The sequence below is a fragment of the Typopeltis vanoorti genome, chromosome 4 (genome assembly GCF_054136105.1).
Source record: "Typopeltis vanoorti isolate ZY-2024b chromosome 4, IOZ_Tvanoo_1.0, whole genome shotgun sequence".
Classification (NCBI taxonomy): Eukaryota; Metazoa; Arthropoda; class Arachnida; order Uropygi; family Thelyphonidae; genus Typopeltis; species Typopeltis vanoorti.
In genome coordinates, this window is record NC_143552.1 from 92386757 (window position 1) to 92408774 (window position 22018).

Consider the following 22018-nt stretch of genomic DNA (forward strand, 5'->3'; position numbering starts at 1 on the left):
CTTCTTGCTGGTATCTTACAGGAAGCCAGTCTGTCTACAGTCCATCTAAGAAATCTGTTATCCAATCCCATCTTCTGCAGCTTATACACCAATCTGTCAAGTGATAATCTATCAAATGCCTTTGCAAAGTCCAAGAAAGTCTATTGCATTTACCACCTTATCATAAAATGTAAGCAGATTTCTAAAACAAAACCTGCTTTTCATAAACCCATGCTGATCATCTTAGAGAATCTTATGTCCATCAACCCTGTATTCTATTCCTAATTGATTTCTCCGACACTTTTACTGCAGCTTCATATATACAGTCTGGTCTATAATTGAAAACTTCTGCCCTAGAACCATGCTTGTGGGGAGGTATTTTGCCTTCTTTCCCATCCTTAGGAACCTTAACCACTGCCAGACTTTCGTTAAATAACCGAGTCAAAGGCATAGCTAACTCTTTTGCATATTCTTTAAAAATATGTAGTGATATGTCATCCATACATCCACAGTGTTATTAACGTCTAGCCCAAGCTACACTTGATACACCTCTGATTCTTTTACCTTTAATTCTCCTAATTCTTGCCTCCCTGCTACATTTTGCACAGCATCATTCATACCATTACAACATACACTGGTGAGGTGTTTGTTAAACAGTTCCACTATATCCTTTGCTATGGTTACGCTACCATAACTAGTCACTAGTATCAACCTGCCATAATTATTTTTCCTCTTGCTTTGCCACATAGCAGAAAAATTCTCTTGGATTAGCTTTGACCTGAGTGGCCAATCTCCTCTCATATTCTACTTTTTTCTTTTTAAACCATACTTGTCACTTTTCTGGCTTGCAGTTTATGTTCTTTATGCACCTGCTCGTTTGCTACAAACTCTCTCTCTCTCTCGTACCTCCTCCATAACAACTTCTTTTGCCACACTTCTTTCTTGATTTCACTGTTCATCCATCTCACTCCTACTTTATTTATTTGCTTAACACTTGGTATGCAACTATACATTGCTTGCATCAGATAATGCCTTATCATTTCCCATGCATTGTCAACGTCTTTTCAAACCATCAACCCAATATTGATACTCGATGACTATGGAGCTTCTCGTAATCACCCACCTTATAGTTTCACATACAGGGTGTTCGGGATAAATTTGACAGTTTCGTAAGGAAAAAGAAAATCTTCTTTGTATCTATTAAATTTAATGAATTGACAAAAAAACATTACAGGCAGAGTTAATTACAATACTATCAACAAGATTTACTCAAAATAACCACCATTAGCATCGATCACAGCTTCAATTCTGCTTCGGAACCTCGAACAAGCTGATGCTACAGTCTCCCTGGGAAGGGCCGCAAAAACTGTTTTAATTTTATCCATTAACTGGCCTTTTGTATTACTGGAAGTGCGATTGGTGTCTTTTTCAACTGCGCCCCATACAAAATAATCCATGAGGTTAAGGTCTGGGGAGTTTGGAGGCCAAACATTTGGACTGGTGAAGTCGTAGAAATTTTCAGACAACCATTTTTGACTTTTCCCAGAGGTGTGGCAAGGGGCCGAATCCTGCTGCCATACATACGGCCTACCATTGGCTACCCTTGTTATCCAGGGCTTGACTACAGTTAGCAACTCCACGAACAAAGCCCGAATTCCAATGCCAGGGTTCTTCAACACCTGTTCCTGCAGATTTGCGAGGAATTCTGCTGTACGAACGCAATCAGATCGTCTGCTAGGGATCTTTCTTCTTGCTACATCCTCGTAGTCACCATTGCAAGTCTCTAGTTCATGCCTGATTGTTTTTACTGTATTCAGGGAGCATTGGGCAGCAGTCGTAATATCCTTATTTTGATGGCGGGCACGAATCATCATGATACAAGTTATTCTCTTCCATGATTCAGGTGGGTTCCAGCTATCCATCCTTTCTGACATCTTGTATATGAATGAAGAAGGGTCCAAACTTTTAAATGAAGAGAAGTGTGTGTTAATACATGTAAATTACGGAAAAATATAATTAATTATAAATATGTCAAATTTATCCCGAACACCCTGTATATATATCTTCTTGATAATCACCTCTTCCTGTCTGACTACCTTCCAAACCAATAGCTCATAATCACTTTCACCAACAGGTGGCAGTGTTGATACCTCGTTCACAATCACATGCTATAAGGATATCACTAAATCCAACACCCGAAAACCTTGTATTTCTTCCATCAGATGCTGCTTAAGATAGTTATCCTGTAGAAACTCAAAAAATTCACTCTCATTCTTATCTAATACTATCTCTTCTTTCCAATCCATATTCCTGTAATTAAAATCTCTCATTAGAATCACATTCCTTTTACTTTCCCAACTAGTTTGTCTAACATTTCACAGTCAGTGCTCTCCACATTCCCTGACCTACAATAAGATCATATTAGATATACTATTCTACTGAAAGACACAGTTCCTCTGATGTTATTAACAGTATATTGTCTGCTCAGTTAGCCTAGTGTCTATGCGCTTTGCATGCCTGGGGAAGGAATGTCCTAGGTTCGATTCCTGTCAACGACGTGAGGAGCCTAAGGATCTTTTTCAGCCATAGCCAAGTTGGCCTGTCTTGGGTGTGGACAGCAGGGTTTTTCCCCCTTTATCTGGGGATTTTCATCCTGCAAGCAAGCATGCAAACCATGGGGATTGAGGTGGTGCTGTACCTCCCCGTAAAAGGGGCTCACGGCCGTTGAATCACCATACGAAATGAATGAATGAATGAACAATATATTATCAGGCAAACTTCTATTCCAATGACAATCATCTTGGAACAAAGAGATTGTTAATAAACTCTTCCAAATTAAGCTTGGAATTAAATTATGGCAGTCTAGTTTGCACAAGGTTCCATTAGAGGAAGTTGTCAGCTTCACAATGGATATTGTCATCTCTCACACTCATTCCTGTTAAAGGGTGATAACATGGCTCTGTTTAAGTTTTATAATGCCAGCCTCACCATCAGTCATTTTATATTTTAACTGATGGCTCTCATAACGAGCACCGCATTATTTAATTTAGCCACATTCGCAATCTGTCTGAGCCCTATACTCCCAGGCATATTTTATGAGACTCAAAAGATGTTTCTCTTGTTTATAAATTTTTAAGCACAATTAATATAGAGCTGTTATGCTATTTCTATTTAGGCTGTGTTGTTTTTTGTATATTCCCTATTCCCTTTTAATTCATTGTTGTTTTTTATTTACATTTTATATAAATTTTTTGGTTCAGTATGACCACAGCCATCCTTGCATCAAACAAATCATCTTTGGACAATTTATCATGGGACAATTCATCACAGAAAAATTCATTGCGTGAACTATTGATCGCTGAAATATTCACTAGAAAATTTAAATGATATTGCATTGATACAGATATATGAAAAGTAAATGCAGTGCAAGATAAATGTCACAAAATATAGTTTTATTTTGTATCTATGTATTAGTCCGCGTGGTTAGCCGAGTGGCTGGTTACTTCACAACCATATGCCTGGGAAAGGAGTGTCCTGGGTTTGATTTCCGTCACTGACATGAGAAGCTTAGGATCTTTCTCAGAAATAGCCAAGTTAACTGGTCTTGGCTGAGGACTGCAGGGTTTTTTTCAGTTTATTGGGATTTTTCTTCCCACAAGCAGGCAAACTGGCCTTGCGAACATAATGCTTCTACAGACATAGGATACATTGGGAGGCATAGGCCAACCACCTTATTCTCATATAACGGGTATGGTTATAAGGAATAGAAATGCTGGACACCGTAAAGGTAAAAGAGGGAAAGATCTATGTATCATTTATTTAGATTTTCATACTATTTTTTATTCTTATACAGTGAAAGTAATATTTTATTGATTGGTGAGTTTCCTTATTTCTGTTTCATCTTAAAATAGTTTAAATATTCTTTCTTACTTTGATACTACAGATTCTGTTGATGGAATATTAATATTTACAAAATTATAACCGCAACCATTATACGAGGATAAGGTGGTTGGCCCTAGGCCTCCCAGTGTATCCTATGTCTGTAGAAGCATTATCTTCTCAGGGCTGAGTTTGCTGTTTGTTTGTGGTAGGGGAAACCCCACATAAACTGGGGAGAAAAACCCTGTAGTCCTCGCTCAAGACCAGCTAACTTGGCTATGTCTGAGAAAGATCCTACACCCTCTGTCCAAAAAGATACCGAACTTTTCGAAAATAGAAGAAACTAGTGGCACCACCTGTTGTATCTTTTTGTTGTCGAAAGTGGCCACCTTCATTAGTGTTGTGTCAACTGTTTATGACATTTGTTTCATTAGAATCCGAGTTATAGTGCCAAGAGTGACAGTGGTTGGTCGTCACAATATTCATGCCGTACGCGACGAATTCCTGCTATCAGTCACTTCAGAACTTCGAGATAAAACTCAACATTGACCATTTGGCCAGGCAGAATGAATTCTTTTTGGATAATGCCCTTGGAATTGTAGAAACAAATCAGCATTATCTTTTGATTTCTCCAAGTGACGTTTTTTTGGATGCCCCTCTTCTGGTGGTCTCCACTTAGCACTCTGCCACTTTGTTTTGGGCTCATACTCAAAGCACCACGTTTTGTCACCAGTAATGATCGTTTCAAGGAAGTTTGAGTCCTTACGAGTAGTTTTAATGAGGTCCTTGCAGTGTTCAATTCGATACAGTTTTTGGTAGTCGGTCAACTTGTGGAGAACAAATCGCGAATTCAATTTACGAAGGCCCAAACTCTTGGTCAAAATGTTGTGCACAGTTGATTTTGGAATCCCCAATTCATCTTCAATCAATCTCACAGACGATTTTGGGTTTTCTTTGATGAAATCGCGCACTTTTTAGATGTTAACGTCGCTCGGTCCAGTTTTTGGATGGCCCGGCTTTTCGTCGTTCTCAAGCATCTCACAACCACTTTGAAATCGCTTAAACCACTCGTAAACTCAAGTACGGGAAAAGCATTCATCACCGTATGCTTTTTGAAGCATTTGATGCGTTTCGGTAAAATTTTTACCAAGTTTAACACAAAAGTCAATCGCAGCTCTCTGTTTGAAACTCATTTTCCGACCATTTGTCAAAACACACTGTCACTCTTGGCACTATAACTCGGCTTCTAATGAAACAAATGTCATAAACAGTTGACACAACACTAATGAAGGTTGCCGTTTTCGACAACAAAAAGATACAACAGGTAGCACCACCAGTTTCTTCTATTTTCGAAAAGTTCGGTTTCTTTTTGGACAGAGGGTGTACACTTCTCACGTCACCGATGGGAATTGAACCCAGGACACTCCTTTCCCAGGCATATGGTTGTGAAGCAACCAGCCACTCAGCTAATCATGCAGACTAATACATAGATACAAAATAAAATTATATTTTGTGAAATTTATCTTGCACTGCATTTACTTTTTATATATCAGTATCAATGCAATTCATTTCAGTTTTCTAGCGAATAACTTTATCAGCGATCAATGGTTTGTGCGATGAATTTTTCTGTGGTGAATTTTCCCTGCAATGAATTTTCCGCGATGAATTGTCCATTCGATGAATTTTCTGTGATGAATTGACCGAGAACCAAACAATCAAACCTTCTCTTGTAATAGTATCAACTTACTCTTCAGAGTTCCATTTTTATTATTTAAAAAATCTCTTATCATGAAAAATTATTATAATGAACAAAATTTCTCAAATTATGAAGAATAATCTAGTAAATTATTTAAAAAATTACCTCAAACTGTTTTTCCCCATAATTTTTAGGGTGGGCCAAAGACTGAAGCTGAGAAAATCCAAGATGAAGTTCAACGGCAAGTTGCAAAATGTACCTGTGTTCATCGTTTCAAAGTTTATCAAGTTGGGGAAGGCAAATATAGAGTAAGTTTTTAGTTTTATTTAAATTTAAAAAAACAACTGATTTTTAACTTAAATATTGTACTGCTGTTCATTGCTATTAATGAACAGTACTAATAATTATTTGAAATTGCATAGTTTTATGTACACTGGATCACTGTGGTTTAACACAGATTTCTTTGTGTTAAACCTCAAAAGTCTAACATGCTGATAGTACTCTGCAGCCTCTACAATGTTGAGCAAAACTTCAGTGAAGACTGGTCAGTCTGCAACAACCAAATCCACTACCTATATCTTCATATTTGTAAGCTTGTTTATATCTCTAGATGCACTGTGTCCAAAACCGGACATACATTATTTCTGAAGATTAGAACCACAAATTCAGAGAAATTGGAAATTTGTATAACTGATGATTTTGAGAGTGGGTATACAATCAGATTTTGAATCCTGCACAAAGGGGTCACATAGTAGCACTCAACAGGTTAAAAAGCAAAAGACTGCACTAAGAAAATTGTGTTTGAAGCAAGTCCTTTTTGTGAAGGAATAAAGTTACAAACTTGGATGTCTTATAATACCTCAAAGACATCATCTAGATAATTTAATGTGGAGGAAGAATTATTGGAAAACTTAAAGAAGGCTGTAGAATTACTGATACTGCCAGAGAGTTTGGAATCTCACATGGCATTGTATCCAGGCTCTGGGCACCATTTCAAACCAGTTGAATGTTCTAGATCTTTGCTAAGAGGTTATCCTCACTCTACCATGGAGCATGAAGACAGATTTTTGGTTTAACAGCAAAACATAATCAGTACAGAAGGTCAGCTAGCAAGTTGGCTTGATTCAAGCACAGGTATGTGCAGGGTTGGATTAACCATTAAGCAAAATAAGCACGTGCTTAGGGCATCATGGAAAGGGGGCACCACAGAATTTCTGCTTTAGTTAGATGATGAATTTAATTTAAATTAACTTTTAATTAGCTTTTCATTGTTTTTATCTTTTCTTACTATTACCTACTTTGTTTCAATAAATAATGACGTGCAGAAGGCCTAATAAAACTAACCACGTGCATGACGGTTGGTTTACATCATATTATCGCTCACAACGCTTTCTGGCACTACTATTGCATCAAATGAGGTAATTTTTTATAATTAACATAACCATTTTATTTTTTATTTTCCTGTCTGTTTTAGGTCTTGTTTTAATAAATTTGGTCTTATAAAAGGCTCCAGAAGTAAATATAAAACAAATCATGTGATTGTCTCAGAAACGCACCTCCGATAAAAGGCCTAGCTGTCGCAGAAGTGCAACTCCGGTAAAATAAGAGTTAATTAAAGCACGAAAGCACAAGATTCAGCTGTAAACCAAAAATTAAATTGTTCATATGATTTTGCCTGTGATATGTGTAACTGCGTTGATTGCCACCTAATATTCAACAAAATAATCTTTTTATTTCTGTATTTAACAAATCCCAAGAACCAAGATGAAACGTGTTCAGTTAAGTGGTGCACAAAAGCGAAAACTATCAAAAAAGAAACAAGAGGAGACTTTGGAATTGGATTCCAAGACTGCAAAGCTGACTGATTTCTTCACACAAATTCCACAACATTATACACCAATCTCCTTCATCAGAAGTGGACACAAATACCACTTTGATCACTTCAAAATCAAAATATGATGAGGGTGTCACAAGCAGGTTCATCTAGTACATGTCTCACTAATGACCTCACTTTGTCTGTAAATTCTCTTGATATCTCTATACTGCAAATGTTGATGCAAGTTGCTTTACAAAACATTCTGAGGTTGAAATAATTGCTGAAAATGAAAGTTTAGTGAACCATGGTGATGGTGGTGAAATGATTCGGTCTGCAAAAGATGAAGTAAATATAGCAAAAGATCCAGGGTTGTGGCTTGATTTCTCTGCTGATGACGTGGCTTATTGGACTGCTTGTGGACCCAGTGACTGTCAACACCACAATGGGCCATTTGACAAGTCTCACCAACATTTCAGTAGTGGCAAACCAGTAAGATACTGTTCGCAGAAACTTTTTGTTGGGACAAAAGCCAATGGTGAGAAATACAAGAGAGAGTGGTTATTGTATTCTCAACGGGATCAGTTTATTGTTTTGTTTGTAAACTGTTTGCTACTAAAAATTTCTCACATTTTGTTACAAGAGAAGGGTTCAGTGACTGGCAAAATACTATTGTAATCGATCAACATGAAAAAAGCACTACTCACCGAGACTCTATGCTAACATACTTAACTCGCAGACAAGGTGTAGGATTGGGACAACAGTTGGAAAAACAAATTCAGGAAGAATGTGATTACTGGGAACATGTCCTGAGGCGTGTCATAGCTGTTATTTGTATATTAGCTGAATGTGGCTTGGCTTTTCGAGGAACAGAAGAAAGATTTGCATCATTGCAAAAAGGGAACTTTTTAGGGCTGCTTGAGCTCATAAGTCAGTTTGATCCATTTTTAGCAGATAACATTGCGAAATATGGAAATTGTGGCAAAAGAAATCCTTCTTATTCTGTCCAAAGCCACCTGTGAGGAACTCAATTAACTGATGGCTCAAAAAGTCCACGTGCTTATTGTTGATGAAGTAAAATCTTCTGGTTATTTTAATTTGTCAGTTGATTCAACATCAGATCTGTCACATATCGACCAGTTAAGTGTTGTACTTAGGTACTTAAAAGATGGACAGCCTATTGAACGCTTTTAACCTTTCTGGAAATGAAAAGCCATACCGGTGAGGAAATGGCAAAATCAGGTGTTGCAGTACTTCGTAAAGTTTGTCAGCTAAACTTTTCAAAATGTAGGGGTCAGTCTTATGACAATGCTACTAACATGTCTGGCCGTTATAAGGGGATGCAGCAAAAAATTTTAGAAACAAACAAGTTTGCTATATATGTGACCTGTGCAGCTCATTCACTAAATTTGGTAGGCCGAAGTGCTGTTGACTGCTGTCAAGAGGCGGTTAATTTCTTCTCCACAGTGCGGTTGCTCTATACCTTTTTTTCAGCCTCAACCAGCCAGTGGACAATTCTTAAAGGTTGTATTGGAAATGAAAATGTCTTAAAATCCTTCTCTGATACCAGATGGGAGGCACATGCTATGGCAACAGCAGCAATTTTGAAATCTTTCCTTCAAATTTTAGAAGCGTTAGACTGTATAGCCGAAGATCAGTCACAAAAGGGAGACACTAGAAGAGAAGCAGATAATATTGCAAATAAGATGCAAGAGCTAGAATTCGTTTTTATGTTGAATTTTGGGGATGAGATTTTGCAAAATTTTCATAGAGTAAGCCAAGTTCTACCGAATGAGGATGTCAACTTAAAAACAGTATGGATCATTAGCTGACCAATTGTGTACTTTACAAAATGAATTTGAAAGATATGAAGCAGCTACAAAGGAAGTGCTACCAGATGTTGATCACAAGGCAGCTCAAACTCACAAATGTATCAGAAAGAAGGTACCCAATGACGGAGATGCTCCAGAAGTATATCTGAATGCCAGAGATAAATTTTGTATCACTACCTTTTACACAATTGTTGACAAACTTGAAACTGAGATGAGAAGAAGAGGAGAGATATACAAAGAAATATCAGAGAGATTTTCTTTTCTAAGTGATGTGCCACATAATGCTACTTCAGTGACTTCATCATCTACTGAAATTGAAAGGTATTCTCAGTGTTGTCAAAAGCTGATTGATGCTTACCCAGATGACTTGAACACTGATTTCTCAGCTGAGCCTCAGCAGTTTCACTCATATGTGCGCCATAAGTTCAGTGTAACAAAAAATGTAAAGACAATATTGAGTGTGCCTTTCCAAATGTAGACATTGCCTTTCGTATATTTTTAACATTAATGGTCACAAATTGCTCAGCTGAGCGTTCATTTTCTCAGTTGAAGTATATTAAAAATCCCATCAGAACAACTATGCAACAAGGCAGGTTGAATGCCTTATCTCTACTAAGTATAGAAGCAGATGTGTTACGTAAGATTAATTTTGAGGATCTGATCAAAGACTTTGCAATTAAAAAAAGTAGGAGAAAACTTTTCAAATCTAAATAAAATTGAAGTATACAAAAATAAACATTATTTTCCATCTTTTCACAGTTAAATGATTGTGTCTAGATTCTGGAAAAAAGGCAGTTATTGTGGCTTTTGCCAGGATTCTAATTTTATTTCTATTTCTATATAATAGCTAAACCAATTTTGGTATATTTAATTATTATTATTTTTTTTTTTTTATTACACAGGCATCTCCATGGAGTCAGAAGTCTCATCGTGGGAGATGCATTATTTACAAAGTAGCTATTATTCACAGAATACCTATCATGCCTCTTCTTAAACTGATTCACTGATGAAGCAATTACAACCACTTCTGGCAATTCATTCCACCCATTAAGCACCCTTTAAACAAAATATCTAGTCCTGACACCCTTGCTAACCATACTTTTACACAACTTCCAATGGTGAATCCTTGTTCTTTCACTTCTTGCTATGTGAAAGAACCTATAAAATCCCTTTAATATCTTAAATGCTTCTATCATGTCTGCTCTTTTTTGACTATCAGTTAATTTTTGAAGCCCACAGACTGTCAATCTATTATCATAAAGAATACACTTCATAGACATGCCACAATCTTTGTCACTTGCCTCTGGATCCTCTCTGCCAGTTTTTCATCCCCACAGTATCTGTGCAATCCAGATCTGTGTGCAGTAGTCCAGATGTAGCCTTATTAAAGTCTTATAAGGGGAACAATAACCTCTTTGTCCCTGTTTGTTAGTGTATTCTTCAACAACCACAGAATCGGATGTGCTGATTTGGTTACCTTTGCAATATGTCCTCTAAATTTCAAGTCCCTGGCCTCATCAATTTCTTGCAGTTCATTTCCATCAATATAATACACAGCTTGTAATCTCTTCCCAAAGTGCATCACCTTACAACTGGCCACGTTAAACTGGTACTGCTAGTCGATTTAAGTCTTCCTACAGGATCTCTGTATCACCTTCATTCACCATTACTCTTTCCAGTTTAGATCATCAACAAACAGCTGAATATTTTCTGGCAGATAATTTCCTGTATCATTGATATAGAAATTAAACAACAGAGAATCAATTACTGAGCCTTGTATTACACCACTGATCACTTGCCTTCTCCTGGACTCAACTCCTCTATAAACCACTCAGTGATATCTGTCCACCCTCTAAACGAAATCACCAGATTCATATCGACTCCATTTGCTCCAATTTATGCAATAGAGTTCTGTGTAGAATCTTGCCAAATGCTTTTGCAAGGTCTAGCAATATTACTGAGTAGCTATTTCCCTTATCCAACTTATTGTAAAAAGTAAATAAATTGCAAAGGCAAGACTCTTTCACCAATATCTTAATTGCCAATCCTGAGTTGCTGATTAGCCTACTAATTTGCTACTTCTGTCTTTGAGTCTTCTTTATGCAATGAGACTATTTTGTCTCCCTTTCCACTCCATTGATACCTTCCTAGTACTGAGGCTTAAAGTAAATAGCATGGTTAGAGCTGGTAATTCTCTTGCACATTCTCATAATACAGGTGCCGATATGCCTTCCAGTCCCATGGCTGTGTTTGTATTGAGGTTCTGCAATATTTTAAGCACCTCCATTTCTTCAACCTCTATTCTCCTATCATTGAATGTCACATCTGACATTGCAATGTCACTACCTAAATGGTAAGCCTCTGCAAAATGTTCACTCAGTAATTCAACTAGTTTGGTTTTTTACCTCTCCACCATGAGCACTTTTTAGTCATTCCTCCTTTTGCTTGCTATATAGTGAAAGAAGTTTTATGATTTTTTTTTTTTTGACCTCATCAGCTAGCTTCGTCTTTCCTACCATACAGGTTGCTCTTCTTGCTTATGCCTTATATTACTCATGGGCATGCTGATCACCTTTTTCTTTCTAATCTCTCTACAACCTTTTCTTCGTGTGCAACTTCTGCTTAATGTACCTATTTATACATGTAACTCCTACCTGATTTATCACTCTAACTTGAGATTTACATTCAGATACTGTTTACATCATGGCACTGCTGTAAGCTGACTCCTCAGCTTGCCATAATCACCTGTTTTGTAATTCCACATATCTTCTTAACATAAAATTCTGTATATCTGGCATTCTCTTTCTAGGCAAGACTATATCATCCCTTTCTCCAAGCAGAGGCAGTATAGCTAGATTTGTTAGTGTTAAGTTCTCTGATGCAATGATCAGATCCAGCACTCTTGAACCTCATATCCACTCCATTACATGTTGCCTCGATTAATTATCTCTCAGCAACTGTATAAATTCTATTTCCTTTCTTGCCTGTGACCATTCCTACTCCCAATCTAGTTGAAATCCCCCATAATAATGCCTCGACTTGTACTCATCATGCTAATTTACGAATGCATGTCATCTTCATTCTCCCTTCTACCCCTGGATTATGGCAGCAACCAATTACATATTTAGTGTTGTTGCCTCTATCTCACACCCTCAAATGAACTGCTCTCTGAATCCCTGTCTTCCTGATGTACTTTTGCTATCTTTATCTTTAATTCCTCTGTTATCATTGGCACCCCCATCCTGTTCCTTCTGTCCTTTCTGAAGACACTATCTTTTGCATTTTATTCCTACAACCATATCATCCTCTGTCAACCTCATCTCACTAACGCCTATAACTTTTGATTAAGTTGTTCTAACCAATGGCAAAACCGTCTCCTCCCTCTGATTTCGAATACTTCTGGTATTAGTATACATGAACTGCAATATCTCCTTCATCCCACAACCTTCCTTGCACTTGTGTTTGGCACCCACTAAAGTTAAGAACCTTGGATGCTATATTTTGCATCATGTGATCACTCTCCCAAATTATATATAGTAATTTTGTTAATCTTTTTACCTCTTTTACCTTTTGATATAATGCATTACAGCTTCAGATGTGAAGATGAACATTAAAAATTCAGAACAACACCAAACTTTAGTTTATCTATATACATTAAATAAATGATTAATAAAATTTGTGGCCTGTCCTCAACTCATAGAAAAAACAAATTATTTTTTTTTTAGCTTATAGAATTGGACATTGTTGGTCTAATGCTACTGAGATATATAGTTGATTTGCTACTACTTAAAACGACTTCTGTATGTATTTTTATATTGTCTATTAATGTATTATTTATTATTTTCTTCTGCAGTTTGGAGATTCCCAGAAGCTTCGTTTAGTTCGAATTCTCCGCAGTACAGTTATGGTTCGTGTTGGAGGGGGATGGGTAGCACTTGATGAATTCTTAGTAAAGAATGATCCATGCCGAGGTAAAAGAGGCAGACTTTTTAATTAATTATTTTTTAATTTCTCATTATTCGAAACAGTGTCCATGAAAGAATTATGCAATTTGCACAAATCATACAGTGAATTTGGATGATTCTCTTCTGGGCACTCTTATAATTTTTTATTCACTCTATATAGAACATTTCCTCTGTGCAACTTAAGAAATGTTTTTTTTTTCTTATGCTTCTTCCACTCACAAAAAACAATTATTTGAATACCTATAGTTCATTTCATACTGTGGGTAGAGTACGGATTTTTTTTTCTATTTTTTTATTAATTTTCTATATGTAGTTTTTTACTTTTTACATAGTCCAGAATCCTGCTCTAAAGACCAAACATGGAACTTTTCAAGTCACTTTCAGACCTCCAATAGGCAGTGGTCTCACATCAAGCAATGAAATTCATCTCCCACCTAAAGATAATCACACACATTCATGTCCATGGCAGATTTCGAATTCATAGCCTGTTGGTTGAAGAGAAAGTATGCTAACCATTTGGCCAGCCATGCTGGCAATTCAATGTATTATTAATTTTTCACATTCATTGGCCAATCCATTATTTGCTGATTTATCTGTATCGTAATTTCTAAAAACAAAAGTTCATGGGAGATTGTTTGCTGTCCTTTATTAGTTTCATTGAAGTCATTTCATTGAATTCACTTCATTTTGTTGTAATCATGCCAAGGTTTCATTGGCTTACTCATAATAGAACAGTTTCTATTTTTAAATGAAAATTATTAGTGAGGATCTTCCTAATAGCATCACATAAAGAGGGTTGTTATGAAAATGTATAACATGAAATGGCAGTTTTAAAAAAAAGGGGGGGGCGGAGGATTTGATCTGTCTCACAGTTCAGTATCCTTAATTCAACAGTTTAGTTGGCTCAGTTAGCTAAGTGTGGACAGCATATCTGCTCTCCAGCCAGTGAATGGAGGAATTTCAGATCACAAAGAGTAATGATATATATATTTCTGATATTTCAACCACACATAAGGGATTGCAAAACTTATAATACACCAGTGTCATGTATAAACAAGTGATGAGGGAGGAAATAAGGAATGTTTTGATGTGTTTCACGAACATCTGGAGGTCATAATCCTTGGAAGGAAAGAGTGAGGAAGACTGTTCCAAAGAACAGAGATAGATGAAATGAAAAAGAAAATCAGAAGTTGATTCAAAGTTTAGCTTTACAGTTTAACTTTGGATAGATGTTGAGCAACAGTTGCATATGTTTTGCATGCTTAGAGTGCTAAGTGGAGGAATGCTGATGGCTAGTTTGTTGGAGAAGCTCCCATGAAAATACCAATAGAAGGGACAGTATCTATGAGAAAGTAATTGGAATCCATGAGAGACTTTTCATCTTCTTAAGCAGGCTGTCAATTTCTGGAGAGCATGAAGCATTGTTAGGGAAGCTTCTAGCATACAATCCTAAACATCAGGTGAGTATGCTAAGATTGAACAGATTTAGAACTTATACAATGTTACAAGTTCTAGTGTCTTGAATCGAAAAAAGATATGAAGATTTTTGGAGGCCAAGACTATGTGTTTGTGTCAGGAAAGGCTAAATGTCAGTAAGACAGGCCAAGAAGAGAAACCTGATCAGCAAATCTCATTAACAGAATTATGGATTTTGAAGGTATCGAGAGAAGGTCATTACTAGATAGGAGGAAAAAGTGTGAGAAAAACACAGAACCTGGGGATACTGAAGATCAGTATAGCTGGTCTCATATGGAGGTGGCAAGATTCATCCCCCCCCCCCTTTCCTGAAACTTTGGTTTTTTTCATCTCACACAACAGGCAAAAGAATTAATATACAGAGCGAGAGAGAGAGTTAACAGACATAATAATACTCTGGCCTCCTAGTCTTGGTTACTTTTGCCATAATCAGAAATACTCATATTAGAACTGAATATTATCAAGCGTAATGGAAAGTAAATTATATCCTTTCTTAGGAGAAATAAAGCCAGTCTGTGTTTTGATGGTAGCTGGTTAAAGGAGGCTTCTATGCCAAATCTGATTTGAATGCCAGAAATACAAGGTCATCTCCATAAACACGAGTTTCTCCAAACCTTTCCATGTCTTGTGTTCAGAAGTAGTAAGGTCGGCCAGGAGATCTGTTGTGGAATGAGTGGCAGAAACTATATTAGTGATCACTAGTTATAGGCCTCTGTGTAGTGATGAGATTGTCTATTATCCATTAATTTTGAGAGCATTGATGTAAGGGCAGTGAAATGATAATCTGGTTGACTTTTTTCTCACTTTTCAGAGATAAGCTTACAGGCTGTCTTCCATACCAAGTAGATGCCACATGAGTATTATGACTTGCATAGGCAATATAGGATGGATATTAATTGTGGAGTATGAATATTGAGCATAAATGGAGAGATGGGGGATAAACCAGGAGATATTTATATGCAGATTAATGAATATTTTTCTGATATTTTGCTAGCAAAAAATCAGAGGTGGCATGCAGTTGAGCTGCTTGTGATATAGTGGGAAGCGATTTTCCTTGATTGTTTACATAAAGAGAGATATTTTGTTTTGCATGGAATGTTTTTTGTTGTATTTTTTATGATTTGTTATTGTATTTTTGTTTTTTGTGAGTTTGTTGCATATTTTGTGACTTTTAAACTTTTATTTGTAGGAAATTTTTTTTCTAAAATAGAGTGGCATTCTTATTTTTGATGATGCCTTTTAATGTGATGTTGGAAACTTACAGAATAGAACATGCAGCAGTGGGAGGGAGGAATAAATGACTTGTGAACATGACTCTACTCATGGTATGCTACACCTCCTGTCCATGTCTATTCTCAACAACATCCTGTGCATAATATTATGTATAGACTTCCTCCAGTCACAATCCACAGAATATGAGGCAACAAGATTATTAGCTAGCTAGTCTGGAAGCCTCCTGATGCATTACCCTCATGTTCTAGTCCTGTGTATACTGTCTAACAGCCAACTTGCAGTACTGCTTTATTGCTGTAACCTCTAAGAGAGAAGGTACTGACTACCTAGCTAAACTACAATAAATATTACCGAGACTTTAAATTATAGCTGATCTGTGTATCTAGGGTTGTGGTGTTAGAGAGGTTGATGAGCGCTAATATCTGGAATTGTGGATTATAGTAGGGTTTGTTAATGGGAGCTCATGTTTTAGCTATTTGCTCTCACTGCATATATAGAATATTTAGTAGATTTTGCAAATGCCTTTAATAGACTACCATGTAATGAGTTAATAATTCAACTGAAATAAATATTGTTAGTTGGATAATATAATGATGGTCTGATATGCACATCAAGTTGCACGTGGGAGGGTTTTCTCAAGAGAGAGAAAAGTCACTCATAGTGTGCCACAGGGATCTGTTTTAGGATCATTATTGTTTCATTTATATGTTAATAATATTGAGAGAGGTTTAAATGGGAATATGCAGATGATGCAAAGCTGGGGAAAGTTGTAAGGAATGGAACAGATGTGGTTCGGCAGGATTTGAATAGATTTCATGAGTGAAAAAATGAATGGTCTTGCCAATTGAAAGTTGCCAAATGATATGCAGAGTTGAATGTTGTGAAGCTAAATTTTTGAAATTTGGAAGACAAAGATGGAATGCATTGTATACAGTCAGTATCATTGCATACATTGAAAGAGAAAAAATGAGAAAAATGAACCTCTTTAGTAGATAAGTACTGCACATGGAGAAGATGAGGGACCTGGAGATAATGATGAACAAGGACCACAAATTTAGGGGCCGCATGGATAGAATTATGAGGATGACACAATGGTTATGAAAATGATGATGTTGACATATAGAAGTAAACAAGTTATGGTTCATCTGTACAAGGCCTTGATTAGGCCACATGTGAATTAATGTGCAAAGATTTTGCCATCTGGTTTTCAAGAAAAAAGATATTAAGATTGGATAATAGATTACTGAGTTGGCAAATAGCTCTTAGATAGGTATCAACAAGTTTTGTATGGGGCATGCATTATCCTGGAAGAGGAAGGTCACTAGTGGTGTGCCACAGGGATTTTGGGACCATTGTTATTTAATTTGTATATTAATGATATTGAGATAAGTTTTACTGGTGCTATACAACTGTTTGCAGATGATGCAAAACTGGGGAGAGTGATGAGGAATCAAACAGATGTTGTGGCCTTACAGGAGGACTTGACTAGATTGTGTGTGTGGGGGCAATGGCATAGAACTGTAAGTTCAGTGTTGCAAAGTGTAAGGTTCTGAATTTGGTGAGCAATGATGGAAGGCAACATTACACTTGGTGAGGAAACTTTAAAGGAGATAGAGGAGATGAGAGATCTGGCAGTGATGGTGGACAAGGACCTAAAATTCAGGGACCACACTGCTTAAGTTGTGAAGTCATCACATCTGATTATTGCAATGATACAGAGGACCTTAATATGCAGAAATAATCCATTCTGAGGCCTTGAACAGGCCTCAAATGGATTATTATGCACAGCTTTGGTCCCCTGCTTTTTCATGGTGATGAGGATATATTGAGAAAGGTCCAGAGAAGACCGACTAAGGTGGTAACTTGTCTTTGGGATATGGAAGATAAAGACAGATCAAAGGAATGCAGTTTGCAAAAGCTACGTGAATAAGGAAGGAATATGATTGAGATATTTAAGTTGATAAAGGGTTGTTGATTCTCGTAGACAGGCTTATATGTTGGTTATGCATTTCTAAATCACTTAGGGAATTGAACAACGTAAATATAAATTAAATTATACTTTAATAAATATTTCCGATATTTCGGCAACGTCACATTCCCATTTTCAAAAGGAACTTACAAAAAGGCACGTGCACACAGGCACTACAACACAGTAACCGAGAATGAAGATATGAAGCTATCGTTCTCTTAGAAGTCCTGATGGTGCCCTCTAGCGGGCTAAGTAGGTGTTCTTGGCCATTGGGCTGAAGCTCTGCTGATGTATGCCTCCCAAATTTGGGGCAGTCGCATACAACCAAATTTGTTGAGGTTTGGAGTGTTTCTTAGGGCTGAAGCTGATTCCACAAATAGTCTTTCGAATTTGTATTTGCTACGGTGTATTACTGTAGCTTTCTTCCACCGTATTCTGTGGCATATATCCAGAGCATGGTCTGCAAGACCAGAATGGCTGTACTTGTGAAATCGGATGTAGTCCTTGTGTTCAGAAATTCTGATATTCACTGTCCTGCCTGTTTGGCCAAAGTACGACAGTTTACAACTGCAAGGGACCTGTTATACACCAGGTAGGTCTAGAGGAAGTGGTTGGTCTTTGGTGGAGCGGATAAGGGATGCCTATTTTCTGTAAGGCCTGCAACAGGAGGTGAAGTCATGTTTTTTTAAAATTTTGGTTATTTTTTCCGAGGTGCCTCGGATATAGGGAATGGTGATGGATTTAGAGTAATCTTTGTTGTGGAGGGGGGGGGGGGTAGCCATTGGCTGAGAAAGTGTTGAGGATGTGATCTAGTTCAGTGTTTAGGGCCATGTCATTAGAACTGATTAGTTTAGCCCTATTGTATAGTGTTTTCACCACTCCATATTGTTGTGAGGGAGGGGGGGGGTTCTATAAACTGAGAAAACCAAGGTTCCATCAGGCTGGCGGGTGACTAGTGTGGCTAGGAAAGGGAGGCTGTTGTTTTCCTCTTTTTCCAGGGTGAACTTGATTCTGGTGTGTTGGTTAGTTGTTTTTTGTGTTGTTTAAATGTGTAAGGAAGGAGAGGAGTGTTTCAGAGCCATGTGGCCAAATAGCGAACACATCATCAACGTAGCGAAGCCGTATGGTTGGTTTTTGTGGGGTAGAGGCTAAGGCTTTTTCTTCAAAGGTCTCCATAAAGAAATTGGCCAAGGGTGGGGAGAGTGGTGAACCCATGGCTGTCCCCTCTATTTGTTTGTAGAATTTTCCCTGCCAAACGAAATAGCCTGAGTTCATTGTGAACTGAAATAGGGCTGAAATCGGGAGAAAATTTAGCTTGGATTAGCTCTAAAGTTGCCTTGAGTGGGACATTTGTGAATAAGGAGGAGACGTCAAAGCTGACCATTATGTCAGTATGTTGTAGTGTAAGGTTTTCTATGCTGGCTTTGAAGTGGGCTGAGTTTTTTTATGTGTGATGGTGTGTTGCCAGTATAGTGTGTGAGCTCTTTGGCCAAATGTTTAGCTAATTTGTATGTGGGGGAATGAATGCCATCCACTATGGGACGTAATGACACATTTTCTTTATGTATTTTTGGGAGTCTGTAAATACGGGGGGTTATAGAGTTAAACGGCTTTAATCTGTTGGTCACTTCTACAGGCCAAGAGGTGACTTTGTTGAGGAGCCTGTGAAGTTTTCTGATTTGTGAGTTGGTGGGATTGTAATTGATAGGGAGGTAAGTCGCCCGATCTAATAGAAGAGCATTAAGCTTACCTTTGTAGTTCTTTTCGTTAAGTACTACAGTTGCATTTCCCTTATCCGCTTTGGTGATAACTAATTCTTTATTATTCCTCATTTCCTGTAGAGCTTTAAATTCCTTGTTGGATATGTTAAACATATTGGATCTACGTTGTTCAATTCCCTAAGTGATTTAGAAATGCATAACCAACGTATGCATTTCTAAACAAGGAATTTTAAACAAGGAATTTAAAGCTCTACAGGAAATGAGGAATAATAAAGAATTAGTTATCACCAAAGCGTATAAAGGAAATGCAACTGTAGTACTTAACGAAAAGGACTACAAAGGTAAACTTAATGCTCTTCTATTAGATCGGGCGACTTACCTCCCTATCAATTACAATCCCACCAACTCACAAATCAGAAAACTTCACAGGCTCCACAAGAAAGTCACTTCTTGGCCTGTAGAAGCGACCAACAGATTAAAGCCGTTTAACTCTATAAACCCCCGTATTTACAGGCTCCCAAAAATACATAAAGAAAATGTGCCATTACGTCCCATAGTGGATGGCATTCATTCCCCCACATACAAATTAGCTAAACATTTGACCAAAGAGCTCACACACTATACTGGCAACACACCATCACACATAAAAAAACTCAGCCCACTTCAAAGCCAGCATAGAAAACCTTACACTACAACATACTGACATAATGGTCAGCTTTGACATCTCTTCCTTATTCACAAATGTCCCACTCAATGAAACTTTAGATCTAATCCAGGCTAAATTTTCTACCGATATCTCAGCCCTATTTCAGTTCACAATGAACTCAGGCTATTTCGTTTGGCAGGGAAAATTCTACAAACAAATAGAGGGGACAGCCATGGGTTCACCACTCTCCCCACCCTTGGCCAATTTCTTTATGGAGACCTTTGAAGAAAAAGCCTTAGCCTCTGCCCCACAAAAACCAACCATATGGCTTCGCTACGTTGATGATGTGTTCGCTATTTGGCCACATGGCTCTGAAACACTCCTCTCCTTCCTTACACATTTAAACAATCAACACACCAGAATCAAGTTCACCCTGGAAAAAGAGGAAAACAACAGCCTCCCCTTCCTAGCCACACTAGTCACCCGCCAGCCTGATGGAACCTTGGTTTTCTCAGTTTATAGAAAATCCCCCCTCACAACAATATGGAGTGGTGAAAACACTATACAACAGGGCTAAACTAATCTGTTTTAATGACATGGCTCTAAACACTGAACTAGATCACATCCTTAACACTTTCTCAGCCAATGGCTACCACCCCCTCCCAAAAAAAAAATCCAAAAAATATTAAAACCTACAACAAACCACAGCCCCCCCCACTACAAAGATTACTCTAAATCCATCACCATTCGCTACATCTGAGGCACCTCGGAAAAAATAACCAAAATTTTAAAATAACATGACCTCACCCCCTGTTACAGGCCTTACAGAAAATTGGCATCCCTTATCCGCTCCACCAAAGACCAACCACTTCCTCTAAACCTACCTGGTGTATAACAGGTCCCTTGCAGTTGTAAACTGTCGTACTTTGGCCAAACAGGCAGGACAGCGAATATCAGAATTTCTGAACACAAGGACTACATCCGATTTCACAAGTACAGCCATTCTGGTCTTGCAGACCATGCGCTGGATACACGCCACAGAATACGATGGAAGAAAGCTACAGTAATACACCATAGCAAATACAAATTCGAAAGACTATTTGTGGAATCAGCCTCAGCCCTAAGAAACTCTCCAAACCTCAACAAATTTGGTTGTATGCAACTGCTCCAAATTTGGGAGGCATACATCAGCAGACCTTCAGCCCAACAGCCAAGAACACCTACTTAGCCTGCTAGAGGGCACCATCAGGACTTCTAGGAGAACGATAGCTTCATATCTTCATTCTCAGTTACTGTGTTGTAGTGCCTGCGTGCACGTGCCTTTTTGTAAGTTCCTTTTGAAAATGGCAATGTGACGTTGCCGAAATATTGGAAATATTTATTAAAGTATAATTTAATTTATATTCGGATCTACGTTGTTCAATTCCCTAAGTGATTTAGAAAAGATAAAGGGTTGTTATATGGAAGAAATCTTTCATAGAGTACCAGAAGGGGGGGTAGAACAATGGCATATCCCTAGAAGCTGTATAAGGAGGGTATGAACAAAGGAGTGAGGAGTAGGTTCTTTGCATGTTGAGTGGTTGGCGAGTGAAATGCATTGCTTGACATTGTGGTGAATATAGATACATTGAATGAGCTCAAAGCAGTTTGATGGGATTTGTACCTATTGCTTTGTATATATCTTTCATGATGAGTTTTTGACTCCCTGGTGTTAATAATAATTTTGGAAAGGGTCCTGAGAAGAATAACTACAGTTGACCCATAGTTAGGTATGAGGACAGAATAAAGCTGTTTACAGAGCCTGGTGGA

At 37.7% G+C, this 22018-nt stretch overlaps 1 protein-coding gene across 1 annotated transcript in view; it reads left to right on the forward strand.

Annotated features, from left to right (window-relative positions):
- LOC150107495 (uncharacterized) overlaps positions 1-22018 on the forward strand; it is a 1121546-nt gene that overhangs the window by 1029543 nt on the left and 69985 nt on the right. Inside the window, exons 83-84 of the mRNA XM_090392112.1 lie at positions 5749-5862; positions 13053-13170. Coding sequence (XP_090248238.1) covers positions 5749-5862; positions 13053-13170 — 232 coding nt within the window. The remainder of the gene's footprint in view (positions 1-5748; positions 5863-13052; positions 13171-22018) is intronic.